The sequence below is a fragment of the Alternaria rosae genome (assembly GCF_020736505.1).
Source record: "Alternaria rosae strain MPI-PUGE-AT-0040 chromosome Unknown BKA58scaffold_11, whole genome shotgun sequence".
Lineage (NCBI taxonomy): Eukaryota > Fungi > Ascomycota > Dothideomycetes > Pleosporales > Pleosporaceae > Alternaria > Alternaria rosae.
Window position 1 is genome coordinate 543272 of NW_025763580.1, and position 16279 is coordinate 559550.

At 52.5% G+C, this 16279-nt stretch overlaps 7 protein-coding genes across 7 annotated transcripts; 2 read left to right on the top strand and 5 right to left on the bottom strand.

The window, feature by feature from the left end:
• Positions 1–756: 756 nt before the first annotated feature.
• BKA58DRAFT_52226 (SH3 domain-containing protein) lies at positions 757–4849 on the top strand. Its single transcript, XM_046175444.1, has 3 exons — positions 757–1014; positions 1064–4603; positions 4670–4849. Exons 1-3 carry the CDS (start codon positions 972–974, stop codon positions 4837–4839), a joined length of 3753 nt encoding a protein of 1250 aa, XP_046020886.1. The 5' UTR covers positions 757–971; the 3' UTR covers positions 4840–4849.
• A 528-nt stretch (positions 4850–5377) lies between these two features.
• Positions 5378–6641, bottom strand: BKA58DRAFT_432318 (DNA-directed RNA polymerase III, subunit Rpc31; the record flags this gene model as incomplete). Its single annotated transcript, XM_046173125.1, has 3 exons — positions 6322–6641; positions 5820–6084; positions 5378–5763 (listed from the first exon to the last, which is right to left on the bottom strand). Exons 1-3 carry the CDS (start codon positions 6475–6477, stop codon positions 5378–5380), a joined length of 807 nt encoding a protein of 268 aa, XP_046020887.1. The 5' UTR covers positions 6478–6641.
• BKA58DRAFT_52220 (uncharacterized protein) lies at positions 6607–9124 on the top strand. The gene has a single exon (XM_046175443.1). It carries the CDS (start codon positions 7006–7008, stop codon positions 8866–8868), a length of 1863 nt encoding a protein of 620 aa, XP_046020888.1. The 5' UTR covers positions 6607–7005; the 3' UTR covers positions 8869–9124.
• BKA58DRAFT_52236 (uncharacterized protein) lies at positions 9026–10140 on the bottom strand. Its single transcript, XM_046175445.1, has 3 exons — positions 9801–10140; positions 9385–9663; positions 9026–9331 (listed from the first exon to the last, which is right to left on the bottom strand). Exons 1-3 carry the CDS (start codon positions 9935–9937, stop codon positions 9184–9186), a joined length of 564 nt encoding a protein of 187 aa, XP_046020889.1. The 5' UTR covers positions 9938–10140; the 3' UTR covers positions 9026–9183.
• Positions 9961–10391, bottom strand: BKA58DRAFT_405850 (uncharacterized protein; the record flags this gene model as incomplete). Its single annotated transcript, XM_046171925.1, has 2 exons — positions 9961–10247; positions 10304–10391. 2 exons carry the CDS (start codon positions 10389–10391, stop codon positions 9961–9963), a joined length of 375 nt encoding a protein of 124 aa, XP_046020890.1.
• A 1453-nt stretch (positions 10392–11844) lies between these two features.
• BKA58DRAFT_473137 (pectin lyase fold/virulence factor) lies at positions 11845–13096 on the bottom strand (the record flags this gene model as incomplete). Its single annotated transcript, XM_046175302.1, has 3 exons — positions 11845–12326; positions 12381–12640; positions 12694–13096. 3 exons carry the CDS (start codon positions 13094–13096, stop codon positions 12057–12059), a joined length of 933 nt encoding a protein of 310 aa, XP_046020891.1. The 3' UTR covers positions 11845–12056.
• A 417-nt stretch (positions 13097–13513) lies between these two features.
• BKA58DRAFT_52281 (dihydroflavonol-4-reductase) lies at positions 13514–15418 on the bottom strand. Its single transcript, XM_046175447.1, has 3 exons — positions 14823–15418; positions 14410–14759; positions 13514–14359 (listed from the first exon to the last, which is right to left on the bottom strand). Exons 1-3 carry the CDS (start codon positions 15064–15066, stop codon positions 13931–13933), a joined length of 1023 nt encoding a protein of 340 aa, XP_046020892.1. The 5' UTR covers positions 15067–15418; the 3' UTR covers positions 13514–13930.
• Between the last annotated feature and the right edge of the window lie 861 nt (positions 15419–16279).

Below are 16279 nucleotides of genomic sequence, written 5' to 3' on the forward strand. Positions count from 1 at the left end.
ATGTTCACGCTCGCCCATGTAGGAAAGCGATGTTCTTGGCAGAGTTTAGTAGAGGACCTGCCACGTTTGATAGAGCAACTCAACACCACGAATTCTTGGAAGGGCATGTGTATAAATTGGCTAACAACATTCTGTTTACTAATGACATTGATCTCCCGTGCCACCACTATTGCGCTGCAATCTGACGATGAAGCTGTTCATGAGGCTCCAGGGCTACCTGCTGCTGATACCCCACACTCCGCCTAACGACATGACTGTGTCCCATCCTGTCCAATTCCCATGCCACATTCATAACTCATCTGCGAGGGTCCCCTGACCTCGACGACTTGTTATCACATGATCTGAAGTTTGTCAATGGTTCTTCCAAGTTGTCAGCGATGCAGTCTAGTGCATCCTCAGCGAACTGCAGCTGCACGACTTCCAGCCCACGACAGTAGGGACGACACAGGCACGATGCATATTATGCATGCAGCACCCAAGGGCTTGACACTGCTGACCATGCACTCTGCTAAAGTATGTTTCTCGGAGAGATTGAGCTGATGCCCGACGCAGCCCTTTGCGCCGGCTTGCTTATTTGTAGTATGACGATGGTTCTGCACACGGCCACGCGATGCATTGGTCCGCGCGAACACATTCAGAGACGCAGCACAAGAAAAGAATATTCCCAATAACAGGCTGAAGTATCAATAGGGGTGATAGGCTGACCTGTAGGCGGAGGTTCGTCATAGTGCTGAGGTTAGCGCTCCCTAGGTACCCCTCGGCGCTCGCGTCGCCTAGGTGATGTTGCTGGCCGTCAACACAGCTGTACACCGCCAGCACATCCTGGTTTACCGTCAACACCTGGCTCAGTCGCTCGACTGCATATCCGATATCCCCATATTCCTCCCCAACCCACATGCGAGCATTCGCTTTCTCGCTCAATCTCCCCGCCCCCTCCATTTCCCCTCGCTGAAGCAGTAAACACACGCGCCATGGGTGGTGCAGCGACGGAGCCGCCTTCGGTCTCCCTATCGTGTATGTTGACTTCTATACTTTCCCATAAGAGTTGACCTAACACCTCCAGTCGCCAACAATTTCTGGGGCAAAGATGACGCCGGCGTCGGTCCCATGCTCGACCGCATGCATGCGGCCAAGGTCACCAACGACGAACTCAAGAACTTCTACGCAGCCCGCTCAGCAATTGAAGAGGAATACTCGCGGAAACTCCTCAACCTATCGCGCAAGCCCCTGGGATCCTGCGAAACCGGCACCCTACGACTGTCGTGCGATGTCATCCGAGCCGAGGTCGAATCCATGGGCAAGGCGCACCAGAGCATAGCACAGCAGATGAAGACGGAGCTAGAAGAACCACTAGCCGCTTTCGCTGGTGGAATGAAGGAGCGCAGGAAGATCGTGCAGAACGGCATCGAGAAGCTCCTCAAGCTGAAGATGCAGCAGACGTCGACTGTCAACAAGGCACGCGACCGATACGAGCAGGACTGTCTCAAGATCAAGGGTTTCCTAGCGCAGGCGCACATGGTCATGGGACATGAGGAGCGGAAGAACAAGGCAAAGCTCGAGAAGACACAAATCAATCTGGCGACAACGAGCAGCGAATACGAAGCCGCGGTCAAGGTGCTCGAAGAGACCACTGGCAGATGGAACAGGGACTGGAAAGCCGCCTGCGACAAGTTCCAGGATCTCGAAGAGGAGCGCATCGACTACACAAAGAGCAGTCTATGGAACTTTGCCAACATTGCCTCCACAGTATGCGTCAGCGACGATGCCTCATGCGAGAAGATGCGCTTGTCCCTCGAGGACTGCGACGTAGAGAAGGACATCAGCGGCTTCATCAAGGAGTCCGGTACTGGCCAGGAGATCCCCGACCCTCCCAAGTTCATCAACTTCTGCAGAGGAGACGCCGAGACCTCATCGCAAGTTGACGAGGACGAGAACTACTCAGTCGCCCAGTTTGCTAGGACCTTGAACCCATCCTATCGCGCTTCATCACCAGCGCCATCTACATTCTCCTCGCATCACGATCCAAACAACCCACTAGTACGAGAGCTAGGTCTCCCACAAGAAACACGCCCGATCGCTCCTGACGATATACTACCGCGACAGTCCTTAGACCGTCCACCACAACGTCAGTCTATAGATATGCCTCGACAATCTGTAGAATCATTCAGACAGCCAGTGGAACCACCGCCTCCACTCATGGATGAACCCCGCAGGCGTGGAGAGTCTCCCCATCAACAGGCAGAATCTCCCCGACAGTATGCACAATCGACCCGGTCGCGTGCACAATCCCGATCAAATGGGGACTACCAGCATCAGCAGGTCGAACCGCTGAGGCAACGTGCAGAACAGCCACAACAGCACGTACAGCCTTTGAGGCAACATACAGACCCACCAAGACAGCAGCAGCAGCACCACATCGAGCCTCTGAGACAACAACACCACATTGAACCCCTGCGACAACATGTGGAGCCACCAAGGCAACCAGAGCCACAACAAGCCCCTCCATCCCCGCAAGTCGCTCGCGCAGTACAACCAGATCCTCGATTGGTACAAGCACAGCAACAAGCCCGGCAACAATACCAGCAAAGTCAGGTCCCACAGAACGACTATCCTGCGGATGGTATGACACAGTTCTGCCGCATCGATGCGCCGTCTGATCGCAGCTCGATCCCAAGTCCCGCTCGACCTGCCAGCAGGGATTCACAGAGCGATTACTCCAACCCCACGTCTTTCTCCAGCATTGAGCCTCCAAGTGGTTCAGCTTCTCCTGGCAAGCCAATGCCACAGTCACCGTTGCCTGAACCCAGCCCAATCGAGGAGGGCTCAGTGGCAAAGAAGAGGGGCTTCTTCAACAGCCCCTTCGCACGGAGAAAGAGCAAGCACGAGGTCGAGACTCCAGCAGCTCTTACTCCTGCCAATCGCAACCGCAACACATGGGCAGCTCCCGCTCGCAGGAACACAGAGGAGAATGCCAGTCCAACCAAGAGTTTTGCTACTAGAGCTGCTCCTCGCAATGCTATACAGAGCCGCGCTCCCTCGCCCAGCCCTGAACCAGCTGATCCTCGTGCCAACTTCCAGCTCAACGTTGGTAACAACGTTTTCGACGTGGCCTCGCCGGACAAGAAGAAGCAACAAGAGCAGGAAGAGTCGCAAGAGGATCTTGATCCAATTGCGCAGGCCCTTGAGGAGCTGAGAGGTGTCACTAAGCAGACGTCTGTTCGTCAGCAGCCAGATGATCGCAAACAGGCTTCTTCTCGCCAGACTGCCGATCGTTACCATGGTCTCGCAACGCCTGCTCCGGGTACACCTGCTGTCGGGTCAAAGTTGGCAGGCGGTGCACCTACTCCCCTTTCTAATGTCGACCTGAGCGCTGCAAAGCGAGGCACGCCTCCACCAACATACGAGCAGCCAAAACGCGAGCAGCCGCCTCCCCAGCCTCGTGAGCAGCCGCGCGAACAACCACCCATGTCTCACCTGGGCGCTCCCAAGCCAGCGCATACTTCGCGCGCTATGCAGAAGACAACGCAGATGTATGTCAATCAGAAGGTGAACATGTTCAACGGAAGTCAGGCGTCTCGATCCTCCAGTCGCAGCCCAACAAAGCAAGAGCCCCCACGTGTTGCGTCTCCTGCACAACCTCCTCGTGCAATCAGTCCTCGACCAACCCTCAATACTTCTCAGAACTCATACCGCTCATCTGGAGGGCAATCACAGCCATCATCGCCTTCGACATACCAACCTGCGCAACGACAGCAACCACCAGCATCGCAGCCTGCACCAAGAGCGCAACCACAAGCACAGCCTGCTCCACGCCAACAACCTGTAGCTCAGCCTGCACAACGACCACAACAGGCACAACAACCAACGCCACGGCCGGCATCGAGGCTACAGCAGCAGCAACAACAGCAGCAGCAGCAGCAGCAGCAAAGGCCTCAACAACAAGCCCCTCCCGCAAATTCGTTCAGCCGTACAGCATCGCCAAATCCATATGCGGCATCCAATGCTGGTGGAAGACCCAGAGCACAGACAGCTACGGCCGCTGCTCAAGCGTACGGTACACCTGTAGGACGTAACTCGTACTCCTCGAACCGTGGCCCATCCCCCAGCGTCAACCCCACTCCACGAACTGCCTCACCCCTTCCTCCACAACAGCCCCCTCAACCAGCTTACGCGCAATCGCAATCCCGCCCAGCATCCCGAGCAGCCCCCGTCTCCCGAGCCGCAAGCCCCAACCCACAATTCCGCCAATCCCAAGAACGGCCCAGCAGCTCCCACAGCGGCATGGCTCTCGCCCTCTCCACCGCAGGCAGCGAGCGCGGTGACGGTAGTGTCTACGGCGGAAGCCAGTACGGAGGCAGCGTACGTGGTAGACCTGGAACAGCTTCCTCTGCCCGGCCCACAACCGCCAGTTCAGCTCGTCCAGGCACCGCTAGTACCGCCCGCCCGCAAAGCTCGTATATGGGCGGCGGCAGCGCAGGAAGCGAATTCGGCTTCAGCGGCGGGTCTGGCGTTGGTTCCGTGAGAGCGGAATCGAGGGCCAGGAGCAAGAGTTTGGCGGAGCCGAAGAACTATAATAGCCAGGGCAGGGTGATTTTGAACTACTGTAAGTTTGACCGTTTTATATATACTGATGTTGATGAAGAGGAACGTTGGCTAATGATCATGACAGCACGTGCAATGTACTCGTACGCAGCGCAGATCCCAGAGGAACTGGGCTTCCAAAAGGGCGATATCTTGGCTGTGCTTAGGTTGCAGGATGATGGATGGTGGGAAGCTGAACCTGTGGGTAATACTGGTCGACCTGGCCTTGTGCCGTCGAACTACTTGCAGCCTTGCTAAGCTATGCGACTATCTGGATTCACGAGGGATGGAAGGAAGGAATGTTCTTGATGGTTTCGGTCGATGTTTCTTGTTGATCTAGCGACTTCGTTTGCACATACCCTCGTTCTGTTGTTTGGCGTTCGGATTGTATGTTTTGAACGAAAGGATGCACGAATGGGGACGCGAGATGAATTGGAGAAGAATGAGATGAGATGAGATGGAATGGAATGGTATAGGGCTTAGATAGCCAAACGTACATAGCACCTAAGCGTACAACGAACAGAATGGAAACTTGTACATGCCACTCTTGACATACATTTCCATTGCTTCAAGAGGAAATATGAGCTACGGCGAGTTTGTGATCACTACACGGTTATAAAAGATATGGCTTAGAGTCAAGTTGAATGCTGGCTGTGTAAAAATAAAGTTTGGGTATCTACTCAACTGAACGCCTGTCATGCTCGCTTGCTTGTTTCCCGCAATATGCCATCCATCCATACGCCAAATCTCATGCCTATATTTTTTGCATATCCTCTCTCCTCCCACTGACATCCCCCTACTCATATGTATTCTCATACGGATCCGCATCATCAATATCCTCATCCTCACCATTATCAAAATACTGCTCCGCATTATAATCGTCATCGCTCTCCTCCGAGTCCGTGCTCGCCGCTGACCAGTTATCCTCCTCATCAACCGCATCTGGTTTCTCCTCGTCAATCTCGTCGTCTTCGGCTTCGGCGTCATCGTCGTCTTCTTCGGCGCGCGCCTCGGCTTCGTTGGTGCGCTCTTGTTCGGATTTTATGAGCCGCTCGATTTGAGAGACGCTGCTTACTTTTGTTACGGCGAGAGTGCGGCGGGGCGGCTTTTTGGTATTGGAGGTGCTGGTGCTGGTTGTGCCGGTGAGGGTTGTGCGGAGTTCGGTGGGGAAGAGGTCGACGACTGCGTGGGGTGTTAGTTCTATATGAACGGTCTTGTGATGGTTCATGGAGACTTGCCGTATGGTCGCGCGTCTAGCTTTGGGAGCCGCCGGCGAACTTTTAGGTATTTTGCAGAGTAGGTTTGGTTGCCGGTGAAGGGGTCGAAGAGCGAGGCTTCGGTGGGGGCTGGCTCGTTGGCCTTGCGCTTTAGCCCGTTCTTCATGCCGTCGTTGAGGATAGTGTAGAAGGGGCCTTCGTGGATGCGGTCTCGGACTGCGAGGTGGTGCTTTACCATGGCTAGCTCATCGTCGGTTGGTGGAGGCGCTTGGGGAGGTGGTGCTTCCTGTGTGTGACTTAGTGGGTGGATCAAAGATGCGCTCTTCAGTGTTGTGCTGGTAGATTGCTGCGACTGCGACTGTGACTGCGACTGTGACTGCGACTGTGACTGCGACTGTGACTGCGACTGGCGAGGCATGGTGGTTGCGACAACATTATATGGACATGCGCAGTGCTACAAAACGTGCGCAAAGCAGTCGCGACTCGGCTGATGGGTATGCGACGAAGAAAGGGAAATGCTCACTGGAAAGCGCTCGGCAGGCCCCTTCTGAATGTCGAGGCCAGTAAGATCCCAGTTGAGCTCCGTTCCCGCAATCGTCACGGTTCCTCGCGCGGGATTGAAGGCACCTCCGCGCGAACCTCCGCGGCCACCACCTCGTCCTCCTCTTGCTGGCGGCATGTCAAATTTCTTGTATTATACGAGTCGCTGTGTCTAGTGTAGTGTTTCTGCGCGGCACAGTCGATCCGGCGTCGTCGAAGGAGAGTTTGGGGAGAGTTGTGGAGTCAGAAATTATTTCGGTGCAGTTGCGACCGGCTTGCTAGGCTGAGCTCGAGGGTGGGGTCCCAATAGCGAACTTGCACCCGCAGCCCCGCCACCTCTACACTAGACCCCCGTACTCTAGTAGACGACAATAGGAACATCCGAAGCGATACCAAGGCATCTACAAACCCGGATTGGATTGATATCGAGGGGTAATCCAGGTCGAAGTACAGTCGCAATCCAAGCAGTCAGCATCGACGCCATCACCGTGCATCAGGCTACAAGGAACGCGTGCATTCGATTCGCCCTATACGCGCAATCACATGAGCGGCCTAGAACCTTCTCTTACACTATAACCGCCACGCTCGAGCCAGGACTACCATCGAGAACGTCGACAGTCCAACTTCTTCAAGCTTGCTCAAGAAACACTACAACCAAACATCCAAAATGGCCGCATCGACTGCTACGCTCAGCGAGCTGTCAGAGCATCTACAAAAGGTCGACCAGGATCCTACCACTCCGCTCGACACAGATCTACTTGAGCGATGCGAGCTCTCCACCAACACCCCAGAATACCGTAGCCAGATATGGAAAGAGACGAGACCTCTCTTTCTGCAGATGGCGGCGTTACTGCCAACCCTTCAACAAGACCCTACGCCACTCACCCACTTCATCATCAAGTTGGCAGAACCATATCGATTTGACGATATCAAAGATATTGATTTCGAGATCGGACTGGATTTAAAGGCTTCTCCATTTCACAGTCTCATCCTGACACTGTTGGAGAAGGCCACCACAAGTAGCACCGATGCCCAAGCACTTGCGAATCGGCCAGCGGTCATGTTGGCCATCGTCCGTCTGTGGCTGTGCACCCAAGATGCTGGAGTTGCTACTCAGGCCGAAGAGCTTCTTATCTCATTACTGGAAGTGTCGAAGAATGAGCCCGTATCGATAGATGGCAAGTCTTCGCTACATACATATGGCACTGGTCCTATGTGGAGGCGCCTGTTCAGTGACAGGGACATCAGTTCGCTGTACTACCATTACACATCTCTCAAGAACCTCACATCGCCACCTCAACCACTTCTGAACAAACGTGACAAAACCATTTCACAGGCTAGACTACTGTCATGGCTACCCCGCGTCGCCGCTATGGACTGGAATGCCGTCACGTCCCCGTACGGTCTTGATACTGAAAAGGATGTCGGACTGAAGGAAGGCCAGGGCTTGCTTCACTACGCTGCACTGAAGATGGTCGACAAAGAAGATGATATGCTCATGCACATGACTCTACTTCAGTTCTACAGCACATTGATCACCACGGTCAAAGCAAAGCCTCATCTCTCTCACTATGACTCGAGTCTTGCTCTAGACTTCCTCATAGAAGAAGGCGTACACAAAGGCATCGTCGACTTCCATACCTCAAACAACCCCAGCCTTGACCACTCTTTCTTGAGCAGTCGGACAGCCCAGTACATCAGCGACTACGCATTGCATTATCCAGAGAACTTCGAGAAAAGCAGCGAGATGCCTACAATCCGAAACTACGTCCACCGCAACATCCGCAAATGCGAAGCAAGCGACCTGAACATCATTGCTTCAATGCCTCGATCAACGCTCATACCGCGAAAAGCTTCAGGACCAGCCTGGGATGACTGTGTCATTACCGACATGCCAATAACGCGGACGAACCAGGATGCGCTCAAAACACTTGCAACGATCTTCCACGGTCCGCCAAAAGAAGAAATCACATTTCCCCAAACCGAAACCATAGGTTCAGACAACAAACGCACACAGACCGAAGCAGCATACGCCCGCCTCCTCACCGCCCTCTTTTACAGCAAGAAACCAAGCATGTTCGCCGATATAACCACACATATGGAAACCATCGCCATGAAAGAAAACGCCCTCGCAGCCCTGACCCTCGTCGGCGCCCTTATCACCTCGACTTGGTCCACCGAGCCACTCCCCAACATCCCCGCCAGCGACCCGACCTATGCCCGTCTAAACTCCTTCCCCGAATCCGGTGTCGATCTCATCTTAGATCCCACTATCAGCGGCGGCGTCCTCCCTTCACTGCTCAAGCCAGCGACAACCTTTTCCAACCTCGTGGGCGGACGTGGCGATGCGGAGAACGCGGCGTATATCGTTGCGACAGCGAAGTTTGAGGTGTTGAAGACGCTGGGGAGGAAGCTGGAGCAGGATGGTGGGAGGCAGGATGTGCTAGCTATGGTGAGGAGGAGGGTTGGTGATGGAGTCTGGGGTGACAGTGGGAACGTGGGGAGTCGGATTGGGACGTTGGAGATGTGAGGGTGGGGTGTTTGTAGTAGAGAGGATAGAGTATGTGATGAGTGTGGTACGTTCGCCTGGCAACTGGCTCAATAACAATAGACGTATACATCATGTGTGCTATCAAGCAAGTACTCCCTCTACGACAAGACCAAGAACGTGTGCAGACGAATATAATTGAGCACCCTTATCACGTCGCCGCACCACGTCCTCTCTCCTCCTCTACCCCTATCATCTTGGCCCCTCCTATAAGATATATGTGTACTTCGAATGTATTATAATAACTAAGTAGGGTGAACCTATGGCCAAAAAAAAGTAGTCACATGACCCGATCCCTCACCCAAAAAAAATCACCAAAAAAGAATACCTGGGGTATCTGACTATAGCCAGACGAATGCTGAACAGAGTGGGACTCGAACCCACGCCACTTTCGTGACCAGGAATATATGTTAAGAGTAACCTTAACCTGGCGCCATAACCAGCTCTGTGATTTTTGTCAGATACTTGTGAGGGAGAGAGGAGTGTTGTTGAGCTTACCGGCCATCTGTCCGGGGGTATTTGATTGGTTGATGGAGGGCGTGAGAATTGTAATGATTATGTTGTTTGCTTGTGGTTGGAGATGGTGGAGTTGGTGCGGTGAGAATTTTTGTGGTGGGGTGTGGGCCGCGGAAGAGCTGGGAAGCTAGGGCGACGGCGACGGCGAGAATGTGGGGAGGGGACTCATAGTGGAACGACTTTAGTATTTCTTTGCGTGAATAAGAATTTGAAGGTTGCTTGCGAAATATGACCGTGGGTTGGTGCATATCTTCATTGGACCTGATTCTTGTCAGCGGGATAGGATAATGCAACATCAATCCTAATGTCTTGAATAGAATGGAAGCGATTTCTTTGTAACGCAGATTCATTGAAACTCTTCAAGTGAGCAAAGTAAAGTGCAGGACGTGAGTTAGTACCTATGAGCCCACGCCAAGTTGAGGGTGTCGAAGTTGTCCGTAGCAGAGCTGACGGCGGCGGAAAATGAAAACGATCCGGTTAAGTACAACGAATAGCAGCACAGAAAGAGCTGTACAGAAAGTAGCGATCGAAACATGCCCGCGAATGAGAGCTCAACGGTCAATAGTATCCCATGAGTCGCGAGAGTCGATCGTTTATAACGGAGGCGACAGCTTTGATAGAGTGCGACTGGTCATGTATGCTTTTTGCTGAAGTGCTTGAGCATGTTGTCCTTCCTTGGATAGAGTTTCTTACAGCCCGGCTCGGGGCACCGAAAGCGACTTCGGGTGCGTGGTGACTCGTGAATTTGACGGTGTCGCTCCAGATCTGCACGCAGACCGAAGGCGCTGTAGCATCTTGGATAGGTACAGCCGTGTCGCTTTTCGTGTTTGCGACGAATGTGATTGCTGTAAAAGAGATGGTCAGCTCTCTAGTCATAAGGTGTCCAGAATTGAATTCTTACTTGAAATCGCATGTGCGTTTGAAGATGAGATCGCAGCAGCCATGCTGAACAGGCTTATCGTCAACTTCACTTTGCCTTTTAGATACATCTTGATTTCCTAGAGAAGGGGCCAAAAAGTATAAGACTTGCTCTGGGCTTTGCGAAGTGGCGACGGAGTCGATGTTTCGTGTAGTTGACGTGTAGTCGCTTGAGTCAGTGTTGGCGGTACCACCATTTGAGGATAATTCCCAGATATTTGTAGTAGGGGTGCTTCCCACATCGATCGAATTTTCGGGCGAGGGCGTTCCTTTCAGAAGCGTGATGGAAGAGAAGAGATGGGTACGATCCTTAGAGTTGATTCCCGGTCGAGCGTGGGAACGAGCTTGTGATGGCTGGTCCCATTGCGCTCTGGATATTAGTTCTTCCGAATGTGCTAAAGAACAACAAATAGCAGACGTTGGATAGGAAATGACCTCAGATTCCTCCTTTGCTTCCGTACTTGCGAGTTGCTTGTTTGGCGCTGCGCTTGGAGGCAAATATGGACCATGAATGACGGGATTGACGTTGTACTCGACCTCATGCGGTGAAACAAAAGATGAGATGTAGAGCCCTAATCGCGGCGCTCGCGTGTGCTCAATTGGATTTGTTGTGATGAAGAAGACAGACGGCGAAGGCTATGAGACCCTTGCCAAACAGTCAGCAGCAGGACATCAGGCCTGGAATTAAGGTGTGTATTGGCGTTTAAACAATAGGGTGAAAGTCTGAGATCATCTTTCGGTTAAGCCGTTTGTGACTGCAGTTGCTTGTGTTTGCAATATTTCTCCTTCTCCCTTAGGGGTATCGCTTCATATAGGGCTGATAGATTGTAGATATGCGATAGTAAGCAGGCGATGTTCTGCCGAGTCCAAAGGGTATAGTCGTGGAAGCAGTGTGCTTCAAGATCAGAGGGCAGGATGATGGTCGACGAACGTGGAGAAGGCGCCCCCAGCACCCGACGCCCAATGGCGTGGTGATAGGGCCTCAAGAGCCTCGACGAACCGAAAAGTGTTCTCAGCTCAGGTTGGTTCTTGGCTGTCCTTCGCGCTTGCTGTTTAATTTGAAGGAGGTTGAGAGGTGTGAAGGTTTTGCTGGTATAGGTAACTGAAGTTTAACTATTTGTCTTTGAGGGTTCCTTCGAAAGTCAAGTTGCAATAGGAGGTTATTGCAGGAAGCTAACTGGTTTATACCCAATCTTGGAAAATGTGGAGGCGTACTATGCCTTCTGCTGAGCGACAGGAGTGAGGCAGTGATCAGCCACAATAAAGCCGCAACGCTCGTCGCGCATGTACGCGTTGCATAGCCTGGCCAACTAGCGTCATCATATGAGAGTCAGCCTGGTTGTATGCCTCCATCTTGTGGCGTGGAAGTAATGAGGAGGACGCAGGCTGAGCGGGACCACCTTGGGCAGACGCACGGCGGGGATGTCTGTGCTTTCGCGGCCCTTGTCCGCCTCAAGTCTAGTTCCCGAGCAGACAGCTCCTGCGCGCGCGCACGCGTCGCTTACCACATCACTCATCATCCACAATATCTCTCAATAGCGCCTATTAGGGTAAGCATTCTTCATTGATGGTGGCTCTACCAGAACCGCCACCCGCACATTGCTTTACCGAAGTGTACATGATGCTGGAAGTCACAGCAACCGACAAACACGAACGCGAGTCTTGATCGACGGGACATTTCCACGATAAAACGCTATCATTATTGATTACATCGACTAGATCATTACTACAACGCTCTACTTCCTCGCGGCACCGGTACCCTCTGGCCAGAACTCCTCCAGCCACTCGTACGGGTTCTCAGGAACATACTGGTTCAAGATCTCACCCTCAAAGTCGGTAAGGTGGTCGCGTGTGAGGTTGTACAGCGCGTACTTCTCATCCGGGCCTGTTCCAACAGTGTATGGGACGGTCTGAACGTTGTTTCCGATCTCCTTGTCAACCCAGCGCTCGACGTCGGCAACCTGGGCGTTCTTGATGCGGTACTCGTCGCCGTAGTTGGGTGAAATCTACCAACGTGTTAGCAAAATGACGATAAAAGAGGAGGACCTTAGAGAACTTACTATCCCCATCCTGGTACCATTTATGGCAATGACGTTCTGGATGGTGACATTGCGCTTCGCCTGGTTCAAGCAGTTGCCGCACGACTGGTAGAAGGTGCCGAAAGTCTCAGCGTAGAACCCGGTGATGTTGAACTTTCCGCCCAGTGAATTATCCTGGAAGATCTTGTCAGTTGCGGATCGAGCACCGCCTCCGATAACGCGAAGCTGGGTGTTGAGGCCCTTGGACGTAAGGGCATCCTCGCAGACGTCCTCCCACCAGACTATAGTAAGAAGTTAGTATACTGGTCAGATCAACTGCGATCTCGAAGCTTACCATTCTCGACCCATGCATCGCCTAACGCGTGGATGCCCTCGCTCTGGTGCTTTCCAATGACCACATTTCTAATCGTAGCACCAGGCAGAAGATTGAAGACAGCATCGGCATCTGTTCCTTCCGCCTGTTCGTTGCACGAGCCTTCCACACGCTCATAACGCTTCATCTGCCCATCGAAGACCTGACCTGGCTGGATATACATTGTCTCGTTGAGAACGACAGTCTCGGTCGGTACCGGGAATTTGGTAACCGGGAAAGGAAATCGTGGAAGAGGTCGTGCACCGAGATCGCCCTGGGTTGAGTCTGCACCTCCTTGCGGTCCATCGCCATTCTGACGACGAATCACTGCTGCCGATGAAAGCGCAGGAAGTAGAGGGAGGATGACAGAGGTAGCGAGCTTCATCGTGACGGCTGATTGTGGAAGACGAGGGGATTTGAGCTCTTCTGACCGAGATTCTAGGTCAATTGAAGACTGTCAAGATGCAGGAGAGATACTTTGCATTGCTCGCAGGCGCCCTAGCTTTTATATCTCCCACAAGACCTCCTCGCCCAGCTCTCCATTCGTCCAGAAGCCTCATCACGCGCATTCTTCTCGCACGATTCCATTTACAATCCTGGCGCGACCATTTTCCATATGCTCGTGTAGCTGCACAAGGTCATAGCTTCCACAAAGCTACCCCGGCATCACAGCCTCCAAGCCAGCGGAAGAACTGGCATCCAGGTCGTTTCCGTGAATGAAGATGCGAGGATGGTGGTGTAGCAAACTTGGCGCAGATTTAACCGATGTATCCCCAGACTATGAGATGCGTCGCCAAGTGAACGCCTCGTCTTGGATGCAGCCGGTGACATTTCTCCACGAATAGCCTCACGACTTGGCGACCTGCTTTCGCCAACCCCAACTTGCCTCCCCGCGTATCGTAGGCTACTTTTGCGGGGGACAAGGGTTTAATTTTCCTGCGCCCTGAGCGGTCGTGGGTTGTAGTGGCTTGACGTACGGGATTGGGTTACCGCGGCCGCGCTTCAAAATCTTCCATCCTCTGTTACACAAAGAATCTCACGATACGGAAGGGTTGAACTCGAAAGAGAAGAGGAAAGACTCGCAGGCTGACTGTGAGAGATTTGAGTAGGGTTTGTTCGAGGAACTGACATGACTCCATTGGTAACATGGTACGTCCAGCTAAACAATCACGCAGCTGATGAAAGCCGAACACAAAGCAAGATACAGAACAATAGGACCTCAAACCCAGTTTTCAGTCATCTCTCGCAAGCCCTTCTCAAGACTATCCCATCTCGAGCCCGGACCCTTCAGCCAGCTCATGACTTCCTCAGCTCTGGCATTTGGTAAACTCATTCGGTCAACACCCATGCCTTCAATATTATCCAGGAACTTCCTTTCAGGATACAGCTTACGCCATGTATCCATCATCTGGTTGTAGCTCCACGGTTCCGCGAAGCCAAAGAGACGCTCATTCTTAACATCGCTGTGGATCAACGCGGAGATGTGCAGGAGCGCACAGTCAACTGGATGGACATACCATTGTGGACCAACGGAAGTTGTCCAAAAGTCGAGCTGTTTGCCTTCCCATGCCGCACGGGCCCAACCAATGGTTGAAGGAAAGCCTTGATGCTCAGGGATCACGACAGGGCCAAAATTGGCGTTTGGCAACTATCTGGGGTCAGTGATGTTCTTTCCGGGGCATTCGACTTTCCGCTTACAACGCGGTTGAACACAAAGCCTGGCTGATTCTCTTCCATCCATTTCATCATCGCCTTCTCGGTCTCGGTCTTCATGGCGGCGTAGACGAACAGCCCTGGTTTACCTGGCTCTTTCTCCAGAATTTTCAACGCTTCGTCATTGTATGTGTTCTCATCGATTGAGAATTCAACATTGGGATGAGGAAACGTCGCGGCAAGGGATGACGAGGTGAAGACGAAGCCTTTGCATGAGGGTACCTTCGCACAAGCCTTGAGGCCGTTTAGACCCGCCTTAACGGTAATCGAGATCGCTTCATTGACGTCGGAGATGCCTCCGATTGGAGAAGCGACGTGGATGAAGCCTTCGATACCTATACAATAGTAACTTAGTATCTGGAGTCAAGACATCACTGATGACTTTAGGTTCGACGTACCATCAACGACGCCATCGTAGCATCCTTCGACTGTCATATCCGGCACCTCGGCCAACTCAAACTTCGCCTTCTTGTACTTGTCGTCGAAGTATTTGATCATGTATTTGTGTTTCTCGGCATCTCTCACCGCACCGCGGACATTGTATTCTCGCTTTAGGAGCTGATCGACGACATGGCTTCCGACGAGCCCATTGACGCCGGTCACAAACACTGTCGCACCAGGTTTGATAGCGACCGTAGGCATGGTGTCAAGTAAGCTCGATCGATGGTTGCAGCGGGTGAGGCTTGCGACTATAGCTTTGGATTTGAATATCTTGAATGTGCCTTAGGACCTGCTCGTCGATCCCACAATTCAATCTGATCTGAGAGCAACGAGAAGGAGACGAGATAACAGTCACAAGGCTAGGAAGCACTTCATATACACTGTACCGATGGCTGCGAAGTTACACAAGCTAACTGTTCTGGGAAAGGCGGGGTCGACATGCAGATTACAATACTGGATGAAAAGAACTCACCGCACATGCAAAGTATTGGATAATGTTGCGACAGACTTATCGAGACTTTTCCGAGCTACCGATCAGTTGACGAGACGGTAGATGATTTTACGGAGAAGGCTGTCGCCTCTAATCGTCGCCCACAGCATCTTGGCATGATAACTATCGAGTTCTTTGCAACCTCGCTACTCGAGTGGAGAACAGTTTCTTCCAGGAGACCAAGCTCCGAATGGTGGACTGTAACAGATATAAGATATTCGGAAGACATGCTAACCGCGCTTGACTGGACTTGCCAACCTTGAGTAAATGATCCAATATCGGTATAAAGGAACGAGGAACGAGACGAATGCGATCATCGATGGACAATCAGCCATCCATTCCCACCGCGTGATGTGCAGGGCTAGAAAGAAACGGCGATGACCAGAGGAAACGGCACGTGGTTGATAAGGAGGCGAAACCTGATGCCTCTGCGGCTGAGTTCTTATCAACACAAGGATATGAGGGAATACACGACGTCAACAATGAAGAAAAAGAAGATAATGGCGCACGGGTGGTGATGTTACTTCCGACTGCATAGATGGTTTCGAAGATGGGCGGCAAGGCCAGCAGGTGAAAACAAGGCGCACCTGAGGAGTACAGACTTCACAAAGACATGCAAATCTGTCTGGATACTTCTTTGCGCATCGGGACGCTCTGAAGCCGAGGACGAAGATCGGTACAGAATGTCTCAGACTTCTAAGGCGATACCACAAAGATGAACAGAATGGCAGCCACGAAGCACGCGTAATTTCTCCGTACGGCATGATGACATGAGATCATCGCTGTCTAACCGTTACGAATGTGCACGTTTGTAAAACAAACTAAGCACTCCACGATGTCGACTTCTTCCACCGGTTGTAACCCGGCGGTACCTGGACCGCGGCTCACCCCACGACTTTGACGATCCAACTCCACGTCGCAAAG

What these genes read in the sequence shown, in the direction of transcription:
- BKA58DRAFT_52226 (XM_046175444.1), top strand. Translation starts at nt 972, where the DNA reads ATGGGTGGTGCAGCGACGGAGCCGCCTTCGGTCTCCCTATCGT. An exon ending in GCCTTCGGTCTCCCTATCGT is followed by an intron (nt 1,015 to 1,063) that starts GTATGTTGACTT and finishes TAACACCTCCAG; the next exon opens with TCGCCAACAATTTCTGGGGC. An exon ending in CAGGGTGATTTTGAACTACT is followed by an intron (nt 4,604 to 4,669) that starts GTAAGTTTGACC and finishes TGATCATGACAG; the next exon opens with CACGTGCAATGTACTCGTAC.
- BKA58DRAFT_52220 (XM_046175443.1), top strand. Translation starts at nt 7,006, where the DNA reads ATGGCCGCATCGACTGCTACGCTCAGCGAGCTGTCAGAGCATCTACAA.
- BKA58DRAFT_52236 (XM_046175445.1), bottom strand. Translation starts at nt 9,937, where the DNA reads ATGTTTCGATCGCTACTTTCTGTACAGCTCTTTCTGTGCTGCTATTCG. An exon ending in AACTTGGCGTGGGCTCATAG is followed by an intron (nt 9,664 to 9,800) that starts GTACTAACTCAC and finishes GACAAGAATCAG; the next exon opens with GTCCAATGAAGATATGCACC. An exon ending in TACCCCCGGACAGATGGCCG is followed by an intron (nt 9,332 to 9,384) that starts GTAAGCTCAACA and finishes CAAAAATCACAG; the next exon opens with AGCTGGTTATGGCGCCAGGT.
- BKA58DRAFT_52281 (XM_046175447.1), bottom strand. Translation starts at nt 15,066, where the DNA reads ATGCCTACGGTCGCTATCAAACCTGGTGCGACAGTGTTTGTGACCGGC. An exon ending in CTACGATGGCGTCGTTGATG is followed by an intron (nt 14,760 to 14,822) that starts GTACGTCGAACC and finishes ACTATTGTATAG; the next exon opens with GTATCGAAGGCTTCATCCAC. An exon ending in GCTTTGTGTTCAACCGCGTT is followed by an intron (nt 14,360 to 14,409) that starts GTAAGCGGAAAG and finishes GACCCCAGATAG; the next exon opens with TTGCCAAACGCCAATTTTGG.